The sequence below is a fragment of the Platichthys flesus genome, chromosome 6, assembly GCF_949316205.1.
Source record: "Platichthys flesus chromosome 6, fPlaFle2.1, whole genome shotgun sequence".
Classification (NCBI taxonomy): domain Eukaryota; kingdom Metazoa; phylum Chordata; class Actinopteri; order Pleuronectiformes; family Pleuronectidae; genus Platichthys; species Platichthys flesus.
In genome coordinates, this window is record NC_084950.1 from 16,645,946 (window position 1) to 16,669,084 (window position 23,139).

At 43.7% G+C, this 23,139-nt stretch overlaps 2 protein-coding genes across 3 annotated transcripts in view; one reads left to right on the plus strand and one right to left on the minus strand.

The window, feature by feature from the left end:
- Positions 1 to 1,723: 1,723 nt before the first annotated feature.
- LOC133954597 (dopamine D2-like receptor) lies at positions 1,724 to 4,788 on the plus strand. The gene is made up of 2 exons (XM_062389004.1): positions 1,724 to 4,404; positions 4,633 to 4,788. Exons 1-2 carry the CDS (start codon positions 2,869 to 2,871, stop codon positions 4,786 to 4,788), a joined length of 1,692 nt encoding a protein of 563 aa, XP_062244988.1. The 5' UTR covers positions 1,724 to 2,868.
- A 1,863-nt stretch (positions 4,789 to 6,651) lies between these two features.
- LOC133954595 (potassium voltage-gated channel subfamily D member 2-like) overlaps positions 6,652 to 23,139 on the minus strand; it is a 32,789-nt gene continuing 16,301 nt past the window's right edge. The window contains exons 2-6 of one of the 2 annotated variants that reach the window (XM_062389003.1): positions 10,851 to 11,013; positions 10,287 to 10,385; positions 9,264 to 9,362; positions 8,052 to 8,272; positions 6,652 to 6,842 (exon numbers count right to left, since the gene is read on the minus strand). In XM_062389003.1, coding sequence (XP_062244987.1) covers positions 6,665 to 6,842; positions 8,052 to 8,272; positions 9,264 to 9,362; positions 10,287 to 10,385; positions 10,851 to 11,013 — 760 coding nt within the window. In that variant the 3' untranslated portion in view covers positions 6,652 to 6,664. The remainder of the gene's footprint in view (positions 6,843 to 8,051; positions 8,273 to 9,263; positions 9,363 to 10,286; positions 10,386 to 10,850; positions 11,014 to 23,139) is intronic. The other variant, XM_062389002.1, reaches the window with a different exon arrangement.

Below are 23,139 nucleotides of genomic sequence, written 5' to 3' on the forward strand. Positions count from 1 at the left end.
TGTCGGTGCCTCGACGTGGACACAGATCTAAACATCCACAGGCTCTTGTCTCACAGAGACGTCTTCGATGTGTCAACGAGCACAGAGTCAGCTCAGAGACTAACAGCTGCTGTTCTTGAGGTGGAGAGAATAAAGGAGAAAACTCTGGAGTAATGCAATTCAATACAATATTAAATAGATAGATAGATTGATACATAGAAGGCCAGATGGACAGACAGACAGACGGAAGGGCGGACAGACTGATATAGATGGATGAATGGATGGATGGACCATAGATAGATAGATAGACAGATAGATAGATGGACTTACAGAGTGACATATAGATTGACAGACAACAGAGGGACGGACGGATGGACAGACGGCCAGTAGATAAATAGATAGATAGATAGATAGATGTATTGAACTGCATTAAACTGCAGGGTGTTCTAGTATTTATTGTCCATTGCTTTTTTCTAGACCAATCAGAATGATCATTAAGATGGTTTTATTTCTGTGATTTGCTTCGATCAATCAACTATAAACTTTTTCATATCGATGTTTGCATATCTTTGTGCATGTGGAAAAAAGAAGGGAGTAAGCAAAACTCTGACTGAAATGAATGTTTGTATTTCTTTCATCTCTGTGAACTTTTTAAGGAGCCTGCACACAAGAGAGGGAGTCAAACCTTTGATTTGTTGTTCGTAAATAAAATGCACTGGACCTGTATTAGTGTAGCGTGAGTGAAGAGAGTTCCGACTCTCAGAAAGCCACTTGGGTGATTAACAGTTTCAAGGAGCTGGGTAATGAAATATTGATTCACACGTACAGAGGAGTGTGCAACCATTTTTATATCACAAGGAGTTTTTCTGGGAGCGAGTGCTGGGATTTTTATTGTAAGATATGCCGCACAGCGCCTCCTACTATGTAACAACATTGTGCAAATGTTGATTTAAAAATTAGAGTAAACAGTAACCAGCTCCACATCCTTTGACTTATTTCTGTTTTAGTCTTTTTCCAACATTTCCAGACTTCTGCTGCACAAAACCCAACATTTCAGCACTGCGGTGAATTGTATATAGGTTTCATTTAGCTTATAAACAGATGTATGAATGCAGGAGTTACGTCTAAAAATTGTATTTTCAGCTGCAGAGAAACAACAATATGCTATTGTTTATAACACAAAATCAGATTAGAAAAGCAGGATATAAGCGCGCGCTTGTCAAGCAACATGTATTTTACCGATGTTGATTCAGTGAGACAGTAAAACATTTTTCTCGGTAACCTGCTCTGTGCTCTGCATGGTGATATGCTCTGTGCTTTTCAATCTTCGCCGACAGTTCAGAGGGGGATTAAACAGTTCGGGGAATGATGACATAATGACACAGTCTGTGGACCTGAATCCAACCCGTCACGTCGACTCTCACATGGCACACGCCACCGCCCGCACTGAGTCACCACAGCCGACACTAACACGCGTCAGTGGATTAGGAGGAAGAGACAGGATGCACTGAAAGAGAATTTGATTGATTTATGAACTGTTGATTTAGCACCTGGGATTAATATTTTTTTAATGATTGTTTATTTTATTGTGATTTACTATATGGTATTGCTTTGATTTTAGTTGGCAATTTTAATTAACCATGTTTTAACCATGATGTTACTTTTGACGATAAGAGAATAAACATTTGCAGTAAGATCATTGAATCTGACAATATTTGAATTCTTTTATTAAAAGGACCAAAACATTTTCACATATCAAACTGTCACTTGGTTGTTCCACACATCTTTCACTTTACATTACAATACAATTAGTAACTAGAGATTTCTCATGACTTTGTTTAATTTGTATGTTGTAGGATTGCAATCGGTGCCCATGTTGGACTAAAGTCATTATGTAAAATATATCAAGTTTTTTGGATTCATTAGTGTGTGTTGGGAGAAAATAAAAATAAAACATGTCTGGTTGAATTTTGTAATAACTTTTTATCTGGTCCTGTACCCTCCATCTTGTTTCACCTGCTTGATGGGAATATTTTCGATGAGGGTCAAATTCTAAATACGGCATTTTTCATTTGCAACTCCCCCTTTGTTCCATTATTTCTATTTCAACAAGTTGCTTGATGTGTTCTCTCCGTTTACCACGTCCTAAAATATTCACAGTTATCTGTTGCCGCTGTGAAGATCGAGACTTTACCGCAGCTGTCCTCTCCAGACCTTCCTGTTTATGTCGTTTGAGAGACATTTGATCAGTTTAATATGTAGGCTGGTCAGGAGAAAGACGTATTGTGTTGATCTAATCCCAGATTTGGCATAGTCCATAAGCTTTCAGATCTGAAGCAAAGAGCATTTCACACTTTATCTCCAAACAGGATTACACAATGTCATGCTATAATCCAGCAGCATGGCTCCCCTTATTTCCTGAGCCAATTCAAGAACTCCCAAGTCATCCGTCTGGCATAGCTAATGCAGAGCTTTTAACCTTTGTGTGGTGCTGTATTAAATGAAATGGATAGCTGTAGAGTTCACAAACACACACACATCAACTATAGGTTCATCCCATCATCATTACTGCATTTGAAAAAGTTGGATATCAGGGTTGAGAAAATAGTGACATTTCAGCTTTTCCTTGATCAGCCATCCGTCCTTTCCATTCGTCTCTGCTGTGAATACACAGCACAGTTTTTAATGAATGTGAACAGTGAGGACTCCCAGGTGGCCGCTGGCGCTGCGGGGTGATAATGAAAAGGGCGGATGCTTCGGCGTAACTTGTCCAGGCTCAGGGTTCACTCATTAATCTCAGTCGCTCAGCGGAGAATCACACAGCTCATTGTGTATTTGGTGTGCGTGTGAAGATACAGAACTAAACATGTCGACTCTCTGAACTCAGAGATGAGAGCTAAACCTGCGCCTGCACGGGACTTTGGGAACAACACCATTTGGGAGGAATACGTGGACATCAGCTTTGTGGTGGCCAACAGCTTGGTGCTGTTGATGACCTCTGTGGTTGGAGTCGCTGCCAACATTTTTGTGATACTGGCGGTCTATCACCAAAAGTCCCTGCAAACTTCGAACAATGCGCTGGTGGTGAATCTTGCGATCATAGACAGCCTGCGGTGTGTAATGGACTGCCCCTTTCTCTTGACCATCGTTGTGGCTGTGCATCGGTACGGACACGTGGACGAGACGCTCTGCGATGCTCAAGTGGCCTCTTTCTCTTTCTGCTGCTGTATCCAGCTGTTAACACTGGCATGCATCAGTGCAGAAAGGTACCAGGCCATTGCACAGCCCTTCAAAATACGCCAGCGAGGAAAACGGATCAGAGTGCTGATTCCTCTCACGTGGGCCGTGGCGATTGTGGTGGCTGTTTACTGTCTCATATTTGTCAAGGACTCACCGGTGCACGCAAGGTGCAAAGGATTACAGAGAGACATGTTAGCCTCCTATGACAGCTTTGGACTTTACATGCTGTTCCCACTGTGGGCCGCCTGCTTCGCTCTTATCATTGGATTCTATGCTGGCATATTTGCCATTGTGAGGTCGCACAATCGCAAAGTATTCGACAAAGGTACTTTTCCACTCCCTAAGAAAGAAAAAACAGAGGATAAACAAAAGACGGAAGAAACCACGATTGTGGAAAATGGAAAGTCTGAGCAAAAGCAGACCTCTTCACCTGCTGCCCCGGTTGAGCCGGTGACTAAAGCTGAAGTGTGTTCATCAAAGATGGATTATTCAACTGCTCCACTGACCCCAATAAAACCTGCACAAAGTGTGTCTGGTTCAGAGAAAGAATTGAAGAACACTGTGGAGATAACAGACTTGGAAACAGAACAACCGTGCCCTCCTGCAAAGCAGGTTGGAGTGCGACTGCAGACTGAAGAGAAACCATTTAAAACAGAGCAGTCCAACCCCTGTGCCACGAGAGTGGAGGCAAAACCATCAAATAGAGGTGCCGCTGTTAGTGTTAAGAGCTCAACTGCAGAGCCCCAGAAGGTGTCAGGCAAATTTAACACGGAAAACCAAACCGAAGAGAAAGTGAAAACTGACAAGGCACCCACTGAAATGACAGGAACCAGCCCCCGTGTTCCTTGCTCAGAAGATCCTGAATCTATTGCTGTTTTACAGATTAAACCGAAACAGGGCGAGGACAGAAGTGGAGGACAAACCCCGGCTGTCACAGTAGATCAAGTGTCTTCATTACCTCCAGTCGCAGGTAACGCTCCAGAAACAGAGGCTCCCAACATTGAGATAGAAGGTGCTGTTTGCATGATGCCTTCAAAAGAGGGTAAAGAGAGAGCGAACAAAAGGAAGGAAAGCAAAATGGCGAAGCGTGCTGGTTACATAATTGTAACCTTTCTCTTGTTCTGGCTGCCGCTGATCACAACTATCCTGGTGAATTTAGTCGTTCCCAAAAACAAGAATACACCGGTGAGTTATCACAGAAGCACGGATGCAATGTTACAAGCATTTAGTAAAAAGCTGTGACATCACATTTAGGACCAAAAGAAACAAGCGAGTGTGAAGTAGAGATGTGAAGTGTGAAGTATTTGTCGTTGCGTGTGTGTGTGGGTGTGTTTGTGTGTTTAATGACTGACAGCCTTTACAGTCTTTCTGAATGATCTGTTACATTTTCTTTTTCATCCTCTTCTTTTCCAGATAAACATCATGCAGGATGTGGAGATCCTGTCAGTGTCTGTTTCCTGTGTAACGTCACTGACCGACCCCATAATATACGCTGCAGTGAACCCGCAGTTTCGCACAGAATTTGACAGAATAAGAAATAAGGTTAAAGCCACGCTCACCGCTCAGTGACACCAGACCAAAGGACCGGTCAATATTCATAACTCAAAATTGGTCTAATCATTGTGTTCCAATCTTAATTAAATTAAATGTCACGCACCCAAAGTGTGATTTGTATTTAGGTATATAGGAGGTTTATTATGTTATATGGCGCTGTGTTAGCTCCGATTTTATGCAGGCTGACTTCTCAGCAATCACTTAACACTGCAGAGCTGAGGCGCTGCATGCTGTGAGACGCAGCCTGGACCAATGCAATCAGCGCAGCGGGGCGGAGGCTGCCGTGTTTTTCCGTCAAACAGCCCGGTGAGGCCTGTGCGCCTGTCTCCAGAGACCCTACAGCCTGGACCCACCACTGGGCCAGTCAGGTCCTCACATGTCCTCCAGCATCACCTAATTAACATCCTATCTCCGCCATTAGTGATGCTGTTTGAGCAATCAGGAGACAAACGTTATGAAATCGACCTAATTGTGTTTTAGTATAAAAAAAAGAGAAAAGACATGGCTCATTAAGGGGATGTTTCAGTAGAGCTACAGTATTTATTCTATCCACTCAACCAAATGCACAATGTGTGATTATTCGTCTTTCCTTACCCCTTTATATATGTACCCCATGACAAGGTTTGTATTTCATTAAAAGCAAAGTGTTGCAGAATTTACATAACATACCAGGCTCGTTGTGATTTCCATTCTCCATTTTCCAATTTTTACTGACAAACCTCCGACAAGAAGAAGAGACATACTTTTAATAAAACAGAATTCTGCAATGACAGCATGCAAATCCTTAATTCAACCAGGTAACAGACAGAAAGAGAATGCCAACAACTGTCAACTAAATCTAGAAATTAGAGGAGCCAACTTCAAATGCAGTTGATAAAGTTCTGAGATATTTACAATATGAAAAATGTACAAAATGGCCCTTTGACACACTGCGACCTTGCCTTTGAGTGCGGTGATATAACAGGAAATCAGTGGAATTGATGGTCAACCCTCTTTCATTTGGATTCCCAGGTCAATACTATGTGGGTCCACATTAGGGTTAGTATTAGTTAAGTGTTGCAAAGAACATTCACTTACATCTCTACCTTGTAACCTAACTAATATGTACCCTGTTTTTTTCATTGATGACAATGGCTTCGACATTTAGATTCACATCAGAATGTCAAATATGTAAGCTAACACATATTTTGTTTTTGACTTTCACTTGCACATTTCACAAACATGTCAGGATGGGTAGCATATTTTACTCATCAAGCGATGACATGGACATGTTAACGAGTCAGTTAATGAATATTCATAACGGTTATTCATTCCTGTGGATTCATGATTTCTGCATTTACAACAGTGAGGGGACGATTAGAAACCAGTCAATTCGGGTTTTTCGGAAAAACAATCTATATAACTGGGTGCTAACCGAAGTGAAAGTGCACATAGATTGTTTGAATATTCACAAATATGGCCCCTGGGTAATGAACATGTGCTTTGTCAATTAAGGTCACCAAGAATGACCTTGAAACAACATCTTTTCCTTCTCTGAATCAGAAGACAACAAATACACCAACATTACATATTCAAAAATAAAGTTTTTTTTCTCAGTATGTTTAGGCAACAACAAAAAAACAAACACGCAATCCTCAAAACCCTTCCTCGCTCTTCTGTGCTTAATGTAGCAAGATCTGCTGGTCGCTTTTATTCCAAGGCAGCCGTCCACATCATTTTAATACCATGCAGAGTTTGACATCAGATGAGATCACTACTTCAAAAACACCCCCCTCCCCCCTCTGCTAATCTTATAATCCCTCTAGATTATGGCAGGTTGATGCTCGGTGGTCCCTCTCCTCAGCATCTGGTTCTCCTCGAGACCAGTTAGCTGATAAGATAAGCGTGACATCTACAAGGCAGATACTCGGACAATGTTGCTCTGAGAGTACGCGATGGCGGTTGTGGAGCCGTCCCCGTCCGATGAGGTCATCACCGGGGCAGACAGGCGGACCATGGAGGGAGTGATGTAAGCTTCGTCACATTTCAAGGGCACAGTACCGTCGAGTTTGGCATTCAGGCAGGAGCGGCTGCAGGAGGGAGCACAGGATGAAAGAGGGTGAGAGGCCTGACCTTGTGAATGTATTACACAAAGCCTGCATCACACAGAGTCCTTCCAGAGCTTCTATTTTCTAATAAATCCACACTCAGGAAACAGGCCTTCTTCACAAAGAGGGAAAGTAAAAAATTTGCGCTTGTTGCTCATTAAGGTATATTTCAGTTTTCAAAGTGGACTGCAGTTATTTCCCTTTAAAGTGATTTCTCTATAGAGGCAGTAAAAACTGCTTTTTGTTGCACGAAAACACATTTAATTTTAGGTTTCCTTTTAATTGCATGTTAACTCAATGGAAATTATAAGGTTTAATGGTTAGTAATGAAATATAGCAACAACACGCAAATCCAGTAAGAAAATCTTTTGATGGTTGCTGGATCAACAAAACATCCCGAAATTGTTTGGAAATGAGAAAATCTGGGCACGCCCACAAGTTCCAGTGAAAGGAGTCGAGTTCTCAACCAAATTATGAAATAAAATTGTTTTCTCTAAAGTGTAATGTGCTATAAATAATTCATAATAATAATAATAATAACCACATTTACCCATAAACCCCTTGTGATATTTAGAAACACGGCTACTTCATGTATTATGTGTCCATATCTTTTTGATATTCAGCTTCGATAATTCTGCAGCCCAATAAAATTGAGGGGAATTTCATCAGCGCTGCTAACAGTTGAAAAATATTGCACGCGGCAGCGACCCCTCTTCGAAGCCACAGTGTCCTCGCTGCACTGAATAATCCACAGAAAAAGCTTTCAACAGTTTACACAGAGATTAGGGACTATAACTTCAGCAGAAAGTCGTTCTGAAAAATGAAATTTATTCACAGTGCTGTGGAAACTCCAGAGTGATGTGAACACTGTCCCTGGAAGGATGTGTTGTTTATAACTTTTACATCAATCATCGTCAACAAAACTCTCAATGGCAGATACAGAGGCTATAATAAAAACGAAACTTTCCACTGTTACACCAGTCGGTTTATCTGCAGAGCTACTTTGAGGGACTGGCCATTTAAGAGGGTATGAAACAGATATGAAATGCTTGTTTGTTTTTGCCTTTAATGTCCCTGCATGGAATCAACTAAGTTTAGCTTGTCTTATCTTACAGGAGCAAGAGAATTTAATATGAGAGAGAACAGACGTAGATGTGTAAAGGGGCAAAAGGAGAGAAAGAGGCCGCCCACCTGTTGACCACTGGCCTCTCTCTGATCTGGATGGTGCTGAGCTCCTGGTTGTTTGTGCTGGGCAGGCTGAAGCTGCTCTTCTTCCTGTTTCGTCGCGAGCAGCACGAGCTGAGTCTGTGCGGCGACGACGACAGCGAGGAGTTGCGGGACCCTGACTTGTTCATCGTGGAGATCTCCACGCAGTTGGCCTGGAACGTCTGCTCGTCCACAAACTCGTGGTTCTGTGGAGGGAAGGCAGTGAGGGGAAATCTGGATTTGATGATGCCCATGAGTCACTCTATTACATCAGCGATCGGGTCCGTTAAATAATGAGTAAAGATGTTTCACGGCAGAGACGCAGCAGACTAAGCAGAATCCAAAGCGAAATTGTGTAATAATTGGAAAATGAATCATCAAGGGAATTGGAAAATATTGGCCCAGATGTCCACATTAAGTGCCATCTGTGAAAACATTCACAACTGTTATCCCTGTGACAAATGAGCGTGACGTGAAGGTCAGCCTCCAAGGATGTCTCCGACTCTGCCGGCAGGTGGCAGAGTGACACCGCGTACAAGCCGATGCCAGGCCCCGAGTCGTGCCTCCTTTTTCTTACACCTTCCCTCTGTCACTTCTGCTCTCCTCTCTGCCATCTATAATGCACGTCACGAGAGGCCTGATGTACACATGCTTCACTGCCATCTGAATGGCATGAAGCCTTTATGGAGCTTTTCCCAGACGACAGGAGAGCCTTTTACTTGGGGGAGGATGATCTGTGGTGAGGAACACTGATTTACTGTCCACACAGGGTTTAGAGCTACAAGTGTAAAACTTGAGTAATGGCCGAGCAGTAAAGAGACTCTTACTTCTCTAAATTATGGATAGTGTAAAATGAAGTGTGCTGGTTTGTTGGGAGGAAATAATGTTACTGACTGGCAGTCATGTTATCTTTAGCATGTTGCTGGCGAGGGGACTCAACATTTCCCAGCCCCATTTAGAGCTATTTTTAACTTGCATGAAATAGATTCTGCAGTTTGTGCATGAAAGAAGGAACTTACTTTGTTTCTATTTGCAAAACATGGTAACAGGCTGACACCGCTGGTGATACAGCACAAACTGTCACGGTAATGGAACACTACATAAGAGGAGTTACTTTTTACGGTGAGCCATTGCACGATAGTAGAAAGGTTTTAATTCATGAAATAAAACAAAAATTTGAAGAGAGGAGATTTTTACCGTGGTTTTCTCCAGGCAGTGCAACAGATGATGGTGCTGGATCTCAAAGGGAGGACCCGCAGCCTTCGCCACCAGGGCTTTTCCTGCCTCCTTGGAGGCCTTGGAACACACAAAGGGGAAAAGGAAAAAGTCAGTGAGCGGGCTCAGACTCTTCATGGAAAGAGAGTGTCAGGCAACGGCTAGGTGATGTAGTGGAGAGTACGAAAAGCAGAGGGTTGAAATGCTGATCTGTAGCACAGCAGCCAATCTACTGAGAACCTGGTGAGATGGGGACGTTTTAGAGATGCATAGATACACTGACTGATTACAACATGTTTCACGGATGGACTTGCTTATTTCATTCTTTCGCCGATTTAGGTGAGAAGGACCAGAGAAGTCAAATTATAACTGAACTCATTTCAGTGCAACAGCAGTGGCAAACCTAGACACAGATCGAACAGACCGCACCAAACACAGCACAGATTCCGGAACAAGATCACACCACACAATTTGATGAAGCTCTGCACGGCTCTGGGATGGAAGGTATGTCGTGTTAGTCTGCACTACAACCTGGATGAAATCTAGAAATAACACACGGAACACACAGCAGATCAGAAACAGAGTTCAGAGGAGATGCAGGCCGAGCCGACAGCCTCCATGGGCGACCAACTGTCCAGGAAGCCCTTGGTTCCCTCCTTCCCCTCCAAACCCTGTTGGACAGACATGCAGAGCTAGGTCATGAGTCAGTGTGACTGTAATGGCTGCGCTCCACCAGAAGGCGAGTATGCCTGCCTGGCCCTCCTGCTGTATGGACAGAGAGAGAGAGTGTTGACGAAGGATGTCGATGCTGCGGCTGAGAGGTGTGATGTAAGGGAGAGGACGATCACACTGAAGCACTGGAATGACAGCAGCCCCCCTGGGTTACAGCATGATAAGCACCCCCTCCCCCTGTGCGTGGTGGCATGGACCCCCGAGCAGAGCAGCATGCAGACGTCAGCGAGGCCCCGGTCAGTCAGCCCCCAAGCCGCTGCTTGGCCCCGTTACCTCCTTCAGTGAGTTGATCAGGACCCCATTTTGTTTGTAGCGCATATAGGCATTAGTGCCTCGAATCTTCGCAGCACGGATTTTAGCAAGCCGCGATTTCTGTTTAAACAAACAGACCTCTGTTTTAGCCTCTGACGCTTTGCTGTCACACTAATTGGCTCTGTCCCCCCCCCCCCCCCCGGCTGCCACAGTATTTAGTAGGGAGAGGCTTTGCTGAAATCTACCATTAGGAAATTCTGCATTGACAAACACTTTCAGAGAGAAATGCACATATTGCCGTTGAAAAGCTGCTGACTCAAAACTCTGAAGATCATTTGTTTAGTCATTGTCACTCCTTTCTTATTTCCTCCCCACTGAAATATACCCAAAGCAAGTCTAGCTCACCCAAAACAGACATACACAGAAGCACAATAAAAGATTATTATTCTGGGAGATAGCGTTTGCCCTGTCATTCTGTTGCGTGGGGATAAGACAGAGACAGAGGAGAGGGGCAGATAGATGCAAAATAAGGAGAGATAGCGAGAAACAGGAAGAGAGCGGCAGAGTAAGGGCGAGAGTCAGTACCCTTTGGGCTCGTCGCTTCTCCGCCCGCTGGCTTTGGTGGTAGATGCGGCTGAAGTTTGACACTATGACAGGGACAGGCAGGGCGATGACCAGCACCCCACTCAGAGAGCAGATGGACCCAAACACCTTCCCCACGATTGTTTTTGGCACCATGTCACCGTAGCTGAAACACAGAAAATAGACACGCAGTGAGCACAGCAGCTAGAATAACAAGGAGAGGACACATTCTTTTGAAAGAAGCCGCTCCGGAGGCTTATTTTATCATGTTAAGTTGTTGTGTGTTTAAAGTTATTTTTAATATGTCTTGAAATACTTGCACTGACCTTGGATTATTTAACAACTTCAAATACAAAGTTGCACATCTGAAGTGGGTGAGGAATAAATAGGACTTCTGTGAAGTCTCTTCCACCTGGCCTACTTTCTTGATGCCATCGTGATGATGCTTTTTTTTCCTCCAAAGCCTGTTTCATATATAATTACACACCTGCTGGCACTGGCTAATGCTTTCACGTTGTGACCGAACGTGGTACATGTCCCCCGTGACCCTCCGTTAGCCAAACAGCTTGTGAAAGATACAGGGAGCAGCATCACGTCGAGTAGAAGCAAGAAGGGGGAAGAGAACAGTGTAGTGCTGAACCCTGAAGGGATCATTTAGGTGTGTGTGCCTTTTGTTCTTCTCTCATCATAATGGCCCTTGAATATTGAATTGCAACGAGACCACATTAGAACAATTCATGTTGAAAGATAAAAAGCTCTTTGGAAATGTTTGCACCACCTGCAAATGTTGAACAGGCTACATTCAGCATGAAAAGATGAATGGTTGAATGTGTCATATGAGACTGAATCATCTCCATTAACGGGATTCATTTGCCTGTCTCCTCTCGGGCGTTCAGACCCGTCTGTGCTTGAGCTAAAGCTAAAATCAAACTGTCTTCACGATCTTCCGTTCTTTGCATCAGAAGACATCTCCAGAGACACTTACCAGGTATTACAACCTTGACTAGCGCGCTAAACATTCACATTCAAACACTAAAACTCTCACACAGAGAGATAATTATCATTCGACATCATAAAAGAAAAAAAACACAAAGGCAGCAAGTTCGGATTTCTCTGAGGCACAAGCCTGCAAATTATACACACAAATCAAGTGAAGATATCCTGCGTGTTCATGGATAGCCCTCTACTGGTTAGGCGGCACTGGGTTTTCAAAACAGGTGGAAAGGAATGATTGAGCATGTGTATTTTCTCTTTCTTCTAAACATCCCTGTACGCGCCGGAGAAGACCATGCAGTCCTCAGGATTGCAGGTGTGTGAGATGAATGATCGAGACCCTAATCCGCAAATGACCTGAGAAGACCATTACCTCCGGAGAGTAAGATGAATGTAGGTAGGAAGGGACATCAGCATTGCTCAGTGGCTGTGACAGCAGATCTCTCAAGTGTGGCGGGGTAATGTGAATGTATCGCTACACGGGAGGTTGACTATTTCATAAATGAAGTTGTCTAATGCCCACGGCCGTCTGCTTGAGTCATTAGCCCCCGGTTCCTATCACGTCGGGCCGAAACAGCCTGGGTTTTTACAGAGCTCGGGCGGGAAGATGTAAAAGTGGACATTTTAATATCACGCTCGATGGGACCCCATGTACAACAGTTTGCTTTCAAGTTGAGTATTCTCACACGGATGTCGTTAGCTTCACAGTTCATTACAGGTCAAGTCGTATTCGTGCGAAATCACAGACGAAGCCGAACGCCAGGGGTCAATTACAAATTCTGAAAGTACTGTTGATAGCCTAATAAGAGATCCACATAAACATGCAGGGCTGCATTGCCTCGTAGAAATGTGACTGCTCAAGTGTGCTTTAATCCGATGGGTTGAGAAAATAAGTCTGAACAGTCAACTGTGGAAAACAATGTATTGCAGTTCTTCCGGCGAGCAGGTGAAAAAAAAAGAGGAGCAAGAGCACTCTGGAGAGGGGCACTAACAGTGATGGATTGTTCATAAGGGGGAAGCTGAGATACACAAAGCTCTGCCTCCTGGATGATGGCAGCGGTAGGAATTAACAGCGCCGAGAGATTAAAGTAATGTTCCTGCTTTGTTCTTGTTGTCTCCGACTACCAGGTACCCACGTTCGCTACCCTGAGCTGACATGGGAGAGACACAAAGATGGATGGCCAGATCTTTATCCACCCTGCAGAGGAGGAAGAGGGGTGTCGGAATGACTGAGTATCAATTCCCCAGTTCCACCCACCTGAAACCATACTGTGCTCGCACTCGTGCCGCTCTTAAAAACAGCGCATCCTGTGTGGAATACGGTGCGATGACAGCATTGCAGATGAAGCCCAGCGCAGTGAGAGAGAGAGAGAGAGAGAGAGAGAGAGAGAGAGAGTGGGGGTTCGCCTCAGACATTGTAGGAGAAATGTCAAGACTAAAGAATATTTGAATTCCAGAAACGGGAAATGAATGTCCCCCGTCCGGCTTGGATAATAGACCAATAAAACATTAATGAGTCCCTGTATCAACCTGCGTGGCAGAGTTTGTGCAGCTGACCTTAAAAGCGGTGCGGTGTTCCATCAGGAGGTGGTCGGAGACAGATTTCTGTACATGACCTCACCGCCTCACAGCGAGCACCGACACCAAAAGACAAGGACACGCCCAAGACCCGTACATAGTGTGTGTGTGTGTGTGTGTGTGTGGATGTGCCTGTGTGCATGCCCGTGTGTGTGTTGTGTAAGGGTAATGTGTGCTCATGTAATGTGTGTGTGTGTGTGTGTGTGTGTGTGTGTGTGTGTGTGTGTGTGTGTCTGTGTGTGTGTGTGTGGGTGTGTGTTGCAGTGTGTTAATAGGCGTTTAAGCCATGTGTACATGTGCGTGTGTGTACATGGGCATATATGATGTGTGTGTGTGTGTGTGTGTGTGTGTGCCTCTGGGATGTGTGCTTGTGTAATGTGTGACTTTGTGTGGGAAGGCCTTTAATTTGACATCTACTTAAACCAAACCCTCTTCCCAAAAAAGCAATCTTGTTCCCTAATTGTCTTGCAGAAGCCTGAGTCTGAAATCTGATCAGCCATCTGGTTCGAGGGAACGGACAAAAAGACACACACATATCTGGATGACTTAACGTACATTTAATTTGTTTTATTCACTTTCTAAGAGAAAGGACAAATTTCTTCTTTATTTTTTTCCCAATCAAACAAAATATTTTCAGGCGATATGAGAATTAAGTGTAAAGACCTGATCTTTTCATGGTCACCAGAGCTGCTACACCTACTGCACACAGACAAACCAGCCCACTGAAGTGTTTGGAGGTTGGCAGGAGACAAACCTCTCTAAAGGGAGAACAAGCTCAAGTTTTTGATGTAATCATAGAGGTCTGAAGTAAGTCCCGCTGTGCCACCGACTCACCCGCCTGCCAGTGGAGATCATCGCCAACAGCTTAGCAGTGCTGACAATTAGGATCCAAGAAGGATTGTGGCAGATCTTTCAGCTGAGAGGGCTTTGTCAACAGCGTTCAAATCCAATCATCCACTGGCACCTCTGTCATGGGGACTTCTAGCTTCCTCTTCCTGGGATTTACGGTGAAATCGCCTCTTGCGGAAATATCTCTAGTAAAGTGCATTTACAAAGCCAAAGGGAAAGATGGATGCTGGCAGTGTTCAATTCCACTGATGCAAGCGATCAAGGTCAAGGTGTTCAAATAAAAACAAATCCTGTGATGAAGGAGCTAAAGCTGCCAGGCTGCAATGAACCTTCCCATTTAATTCATCATGGGAAAGGCATTAAATCTCTATTTCATCAAACTTCACTTTGATATACTCCTCTGATGTTTCAATGAGAAGCAATGGAATGAAACTAATTTGATTAATACATTAAGCATTTTGACTCATCAGCTGATTGGGATGGAGATGAATTAAGCGCACTGTCCCATCTCAATGCACCATCTACACGCCTTGTTTCATGGCTGTAATTACTGAAGGGCCTGCAATCTCATAATCTGAATCTGAAAATGAATTTCAATCTCAGCTTGTTCCATGAGACTGGTTTACTTTCACATCCCATCTCAGGGTTTGTCTCTTATCCTCTGGGGAACTGTCCTGAGACACAGCCGTTGGCCTCACTGGCCACTGTTAGGTCACGGTGAACTTACAAGGCGATGATCATTGAGATAGTAAAACAAGACATTCATTTAAAAAATCTATTTATTAAGAACAAAATGTCAAGGTCAACACATTTAAATCTGACCAAGAATTAGTGTTGTTATTTTTTTTTATCCAAAAGATAATGAATTCAAACCTGCTTGCAGCATCAAGTATCCACAGCTTGTCTTTGATAATTCTGTGAATGCATGGTTTTCTGTTTGACCTTGACCAAACACACAAAGCTCCCCATCAGGGCTCTCTGAGGTAATTCACTCGTTCAGTTTCACACTTCAATGACTTCCACCGCACAGACAATCCTTCAAAACCTACGAGACTGAAATCTGTCAATTATCCTGAAACTCTGATACCGTCACTTACTGTACCAATCAAAAGTTGATAATGACACAGAGGGGCATTAAAATCGTGCCGGGACACGGGACGAAGGAAAGGTCGGGAAGTATCAGATACTATATCAGCAGAGGTGACACCTGAGTCGGGGCGTGATGTGAAACTTAAAGCTACTGCAAAGCAGCAAAGAGTGTCCGAGTGGACACAACATTAAAATCTTATCTAGATACAGGCTTGACAAAGAGGCGATGAAGCCTTACGCTGACCAGCCGAGAAAGGCTCCATTTATTACAAGCCATGACAAGGAGCAAATGGAGCAATGCTCCTCGACAATACGATTCCCTGTACCTTCTCCACAAGGCTGAGAGAACACAGTATTCATCCTTGCTGACAGTTAAATAATAGATGTACCACAAAAATGTAATTTTCTTCCTGAACTCCATCATGCTCGTACAACTATGAATTTAGAATCTCAAGAAAATGGATTATACTGCCTGCATGTCACAGAGGCATACTAATATGAGTGACATTATGATATACATTTTTCTGGGGTGCATTTGTGAAGACCACAAGATTTATAGAGTACTGCAGGAGAGGTCTTGAGGGATGTCATATTAAGAGCCTTCATAAAAAATTTAGTTCATAAAAACAAGAAGGGCTATATGATCATTCTTTTCTGTGCCAGGAGGATTTATGAATCTGACCACCAAGAACAAAAAGAGAAATGCTGCAAACAGAGAACACTGCATTTACACATAAACAAGAGTAAGTGACGTTTAGTTGAATAAAGGAAAACACTCACCGTGTGCTATATACTGTATTTATATTATTGATGAACCAACTGTAAATCTGTTTCGTGTTATGGTCGGCATGTTAAAATATTAAGTACATTCTCTACCGTGAACACACTGTAAAACAGAGAAAAGACATTTTTGTTATGCCGGGGAGACTGGCAGCTTCACTGGTTTCATACACCCTGCAAGATTTTTTCCAATGCAGTGGCTCAACGAGCACGTACGAACCACTGCAATGCAATCCTCAGGGAGGTATACCAGGAGCTTTCTGAATCAGGGGCACAATAAATGAACATGATCTCCAACATGATCCCTAAACACCAAGTATCATTCCTGATGTTTGGCACTGCATCTCTGGCTACAGGCCCAGGGGCACAACATCCCAAATGCAGCCCCTCTCGGGTTTGGACACCGAGGACTGATGGGATTAAGAGTGTGTGGGCTGATAGGACTCTGCTCCGATGCTATCCCCCCAGATACACATCATTATAGATGGGGGAATCCCACAGGCGCTGGGATTAGCCCGCTAGACTTTCACTGCAGGTGATAAGGGAGAGGAGGAGAAGCTGGCAGAACTACACAACATAATGGGGAGATGGGAAAGCAGAGATAGGAGGGGAGCCAGCGGACCGCACTGCCTGGTGTAATGCGTGTGGTAGGAAACACAGAAGGCTTGAGCATGAGTGACTGCGAACAATAGCTACAGGGAAGGACAACTTCGAGATAGGGGAACTTCACCAACTCTGGGAGAAGAAAACAAAAAATGGGGTGCATTGTTCTGACTGGATGTTGAAATGTAATAAGATGAAGTGTGGTGCAGATGGGAGAACTCGTTTTTTTTCTTTTATGCTTTCCATGATCCAACGGAGATCTCGTCTCTGGAGATTTGCCAAAGGCACCGGGCAGAGCTGAAGGTTGGCACGTGACACACGTTACATGTCAGTCGGTGTTAAAAGGATGTAAATGACGACTCTCTGGTGCAGCGATGTCAACGTGGTTTTGATCTTCCACTCGAGCGTTCACCCAGGAATCTCGGCCACTGCACATAACCAATAAGGACAGTGAAATTCCTTTCATTTAGCTATGCAGATACAGATGGACCATATAGAATAATCCCGTATCCACGTATAGCTCGAGCAAAGGCACCTCAGTTCTATCTCTCTCTCTCTCTCTCTCTCTCTCTCTCGCTCACATATCAAACATGTATTCCCTCAGCACTCAAAATCCCAGCTTAACCCTCACCCTACGATAACCAGGCGGCTAGTTATCACCGCGGCTTTGACATTAGCATGCACGCCCTCTCGCGTTTGGAAGATCTTCTTAAGAGTCAGGGATGATAAAAAGCTTTCCTCTCTACTGCTCTTCCATTCCTGACTTTGACTCACCCTTCCTCTGCCTGGACCTGCCCGCCTCTAACTATGAGTTGGAGATGAAACGCTTCATTTCGCTTTCTTTTTCTCCCCATTTTCTATTATCATGCAGTGAGCCGCCCTGCTTGACATTTCTCTTTTCTTCTGCTCTTCTACTGTCTCAGTCTACACCTGCTGACTCTTGAAAAACAACTGCTGTCCCACGCAAAAAAGTAGCCCTGTTTCAGCGCTCTTATATGCGAAGTCACATCTACTTTGGCTTTTCATTGTCATGATTACTAACTATTCCTTGTGGCAATTTCTCTTAACTTCTGAATGAATGGCCTATCAGTATTACAGTAAGTTTAAGAGGGGTTAAGTTTCCACATGGAAGCCTAAAATAGCATGCTTTCCTGCAAACACACAAATGTGAGAAAAAGAAACTGCTCATGCCAGTGGGAGGTGTGGACGGGGCGAGCCTTGAATCGGGCAGGGGCGAGATGAAAGCAGAGTAAACCCAGTCAAACATTGTTTAAAGTCTGATTTGTCATTCCATGTGTAGATTTCTGCCCGTCCTCCTTATATTACTTTAGAAAGCCAGGGGCTAAAAATATATTCCCACAATATCAGAATAATACTTTGATAATGCAATTACACTGCTTTGTGGCTGAATAGGGAGGGCAAAGGAACATGAAAGTGGGTTCAGGAGCACGAAGGGGTGCCGGAGCTATGGATTATGAGAGAAGTTGATAAAGAAATTAAATCATCAGACACTCAAGCGATTATGCTAATGAACACATTCCATATTCATCACTGTTTAATCTGGAAGTGCCGAGGCATTTTCTTTAACACCAAAGGCTTAGATTGATAAGGGGCTGAGTTGCAGTACGTCACCTATGGCACGTGGAGGACTGAGGTGGGGTTAACAATTACCAATTAAGAGAATCAAATTCAGAAAATAAAGCAGTAGGAACAGCAGCAGCTAGTAGAAATTGTTTTAGCTGTAATGTATTTTTAGCGCATCGGACAATGTGAAATCCCTGTACCAGAAGTTTGAAAAATGCACTTGCAAAAGCAGAATCTGGATGATACAACAACACCACATCAGACAGACCTCTTACTGAAACATACTGTACATTAGAAACTATGCTATAGGTCAACTGGTATAGAGCAGATAAGATTTCGAAGTGACCCCTGTAACCTTTGCAGCGTGATCAGGTGCTGTAGGAGAGCGAACAAACGTGAAAGGTCTTGTGCCTCTGTGCTGAAAAGAGGAACTGGTCCAGGAGCCTCATCACATTGACAGCAGATTAGTGCTCTGCAGCGCCAGAGCAGACGGTGCAAGATTAACTTTGATGTGCGATTCCACACAGAGCAGCCGCTGGATATCAGCTCCCTCCACCAAATGGCCCCTTCTGGGTTTGCAGCTAGGCATTCATGAGCTACAGTATCTAAAAATCTGCTTTTAATGGTAGAGAACAGTTTCACAAGGTTTTGACCTAAATGGATTTATTATCCTGGTAGTATTGTGTCCACCATAAAGAAACATTGGATGCTGTCTGGCTTAAATATATCCAGTTTTATCCATTAGGCATCATGGCATGTATGCACATATTGTTTTCAGCATCAATTATTTAATTAATTTTGTTTTATATTAAAAATGTGCACACAAAAATCATGTTAGTACTAGTACTACTCAGCCCATAACATTTGCATAATGTTTTGTATGAAAACACAATACTTAATTGCCAGTGCACCCATTTAAATGATCAACTATTACAAACCATTAAGTGTTAATGTAAAAGAAATAAATGAAAATACCCATCACTGTCTCCAGACCTGAAGGGAAGATGGTGTCTCGAACAAAACCCCAGATTTTATTTAATAAACCATTATAAAAGACAGAAAAAAGCAGCTGAAATTGGTGAATGCTTTGATATAAAAAACGTCTGAGTTATTAAATCATCTTCATGACAACTGTGCAAACTCTGCTGATGAAGACTGTGTGATAGGAATGAAAGAGTGGACCTTACATTGTGATTTTTGTATCAAGGTACAGTTTCTATTTAATGAATCAAGAGATTGAAAAAAAGTAAATATCCAGTAGACAAAATATAGTCCTAGAATTTGGAGGAGAAGAAAAGTCTCAGAATAATTAAAGGTTGGGGGAAAGGGATTGATTTTCTTTGTGCTCGACACCAGTAAACTTCTTGATTCTGTTTGAGTTGCAACTTTAAATTGCCTATATCAGCTATTTGCACCTACAACTATTTGCACCTACAACTTCTCATTTTCAGGTTTGCTTCTCGAACAAAACTACACACATATTCAGGATAGAAGATATCACCTTGAACAGAATATTGAAAGTGGACCTCAATACAGAAAAATGGCCTCGGCCTGCTCCTCTGAGTGTCTTTGAAACAAACGTCAAGGTACAAATTCCTGCCGTTTAAAAGAAGTTCAAAAGAAACACTTCAAAAACCCCACATTGAAACTGGGGAGACTAGTGGAGGCTGGGATGAGACAGAGAGAGTGCTGAAGCATAAAAATGTAGCGAGCGCTCTCGCTGAGAATTTGGACAGCAGCCAGACCGGCGACAGGAGTGAGCCCAGAAAACAGTGAGTCAGTGAGTACCAGGAACCAGCGAGAACCTGTGGGGAAGTGTTGGGAAGGGCTGCATCTATTCTAACAGCTGCGGACTGGCCCCTTGGGCAGAGCAGAGCTGCTTGCTGCAGCCATATCCACCATCTCCCCATCTGCACCACGCCACTTCACGAGCATGGGGACATCATTACTTTTTCCATTTCACTCCATGGGACTTCTCCTGTCAAATCAAAAAAATGACATGAAAAATAATAACTCAGGGCCATGGCAGAACAACAGCGCCAACACCAAAAGGCTGTTTTGCGGATGGAAATTGGTCTTGCATCCACACAATCCGTCCGTCATCAGTGGGGTTATTGCTGCGTCTGCTTCCACAGCAGGGGGTGGCCGTAGCCTGGATTGAACCGACCCTGGGCCGCTGGGAGAAAGCATGTGTACTTAATGACACAACTCCCATTATTTATAACTCCAGCATGTTTGTCACCGCAGAGGACAGGCCTCCTGATGAATAACGATGTTAACACTCGGGAGGCAGGTGCTGGGGCAAAGCCCTGGCTCCACCCGGACAGCGCATTCAAATGTACCGTTAAAGAGTTGCGACTGAATGAAGGTTATTCATTTTAATCACACTACCGCACACCCCTCTCTCCCTCCCACTGTCCCAGGGGGTTGCTATATTTAAGCACTTTTTCATTCCTTCTCCTTTTTTTGGTCTTGGCTGATGGCAAGGCAATTGCTTTGTGGGATGTCTGCCCTTGAAGAATCCGACAACAGAGGGAGATATTTATACATACTGTAGATGTGGAGCGAGAGCAAGCTGCATCAGATTCGGCACCTTCCTCTTTGACTGCGCAGTGCTAGGAAATCAAATCAATGGCTTTCTTTTACTGCCCACTTTCTAGCTTTTATTTCCCTCTTTTGTTGTTCCCCCTTCAGATACAGAAACAGAAGGGGTGTTGGTTTTGTACCTGCACTATAAGAGTAGCTGTCTGTCCTCAGGGACAGGGTGGGGGGGGGGGGTCCTAGTAATGTTTGTCTTCCATGTCTCCCTTTTCTCCCATTCATTCTCCCGCTTTCTAATTGGACTTCTCCATCTGTTGAGGCCTACACATTGTCTTCTGGGGATGCTACGGCTAAAACATCCTATCAAACAGACAAATGCATATGGGACGGCCTTCTTGGCGTGCTGTCGTAGCAAAGTGTGTGTGTGTGTGTGTGTTTGTGTGTGTGTGTGTGTGTGTGTGTGTGTGTGTGTGTGTGTGATGTATAATCAGAAGACCAGCAGCATACAGCATGGAGATAAGTAGATACAAAGTATACGCCTCACCCAGATATAAAGCTGGCAGGATTGGCTGCTTGGAAAATTAATCTATCAGCACACAGCCGATCTGTTGGTGGCGAGTGACATACTTTAATAAGAATTATTTCACCAAATGACGATGTTGACAGAGGCCGGAAAATACAGTGTCAGTATTATTGACTGAATGCCAAAGCCACATAAACTAAATTGTTTGCCTCTGCAGTCGCCAAAGATGTCGAGGAAACAGAAAAGGTTTTTTAAAGTTCGAAAGAACACAACAAGTCTTTAGATTCTCTCCCAATTCCCTCTTGGACTTTTTAATGATATGGGAGATTGTGTTGCTCAAGCTTGTCACTCTTTACATCCTATTGACTGGGAGTTGAACGCTCAGGATCGAGGAGTAGGACGATGTGTTTGTGGTAATGATCACAGCCCATTAACTTTGATGGTTGCCATTTCATAGAAAAGACAATGGGAGCTGGGGAACGGTAGCAGCGCAGCTTGTTTTCTGTCACAAACATGTGTACACAAAATCGTGGGGGGAAGAGCTCGGAGGAGTAAACTGCGGCAAAGTCCACACAGAATTGATTTCTGGATCCAAATGAGACAACCTCACCTTTGGAGGTAATTGAATGTCACATTACAGAGGCAGTTGCTGGGATCTATCTCCCAGGATGCTCGGTTGTGATTCCCCTGTGACTTCCAGAAGACAGCGAGGAGCGGAGCATCCAGCATCACCACCAGCAGATACATCTGGAATGTAAATGGTGTGTCTGTCATGTGTGTTTCCCAGCATGTGACACTGGGACTGTGTGTGCAAGTAAAGCAGACTGAGCTGCATCTGAAATTAATTGTCTGGGTCGGTTTTCCTCTCTTCCCAACTCAGTTGTCCTGGCTCGATAAAAACAGGACGCACTCCATTTGTCTGTGGCTATTATGTAAAGATAGGACCATGGATGCCAGAAATCCAACTCTTAAGCTCCTCCACAGGGATTATAGACAATTGGCTAAGAGGAAAAATACAAATAATCACCTGTTTATGGTTTTCCTGTAATGATTTGAAAAAAAGCTAAAATCCCCACAGAGAAATGCAATCATTTCAGGGGAGATATTCCTGCATAGGGCGCCTGCAGGGAGACAAACAGACAGGAAATCCCTTCGGTGGGAGCTGAGCTCATACTTTAACAACCCCGAGACAAACATAACTATCTACGTAGTAATCATCAATCCCACTCTAAATAAAGCTTTTAAATTGTTGCAGTGTTTAAGTCAGTGGGATCCAACCAGTACAATAACAGAGGGTGTTGACAGGAGAGAATTTGTCATTTGTTTATTTTAACATTGAACTTTAATATGCTTATCTGCTGAGCCCTGGTCACCTAACATACCCCTTGCAATCTGTATTCGCTACCAGCATGTAACCTTTTGAAAATAAATAACCTGAATTGATGAAGTGTTTTGGTATTTTAACATTTTCACAGCTATGGCTCAGAAGGATCTGGGGCCTCATTTATAACCATTGCATACAAAAAAAAAAACTTGAGGGAAGGATGTGCAAACTTCCAAGCCAACTCTGACCCATGCATACCAACATTTTGGAGACGGGAGGTGAACTGCAGCCAGATATTTGATCCACTTCATATTATCATTAAAACCAGCAGCGTTATTTGTGCTCGCCCGACATATCTATTCCACAAGAACCTTCAATTGTACAGCAATGACACCCATGATGATGACTGATCAGCTGATATAGATTCT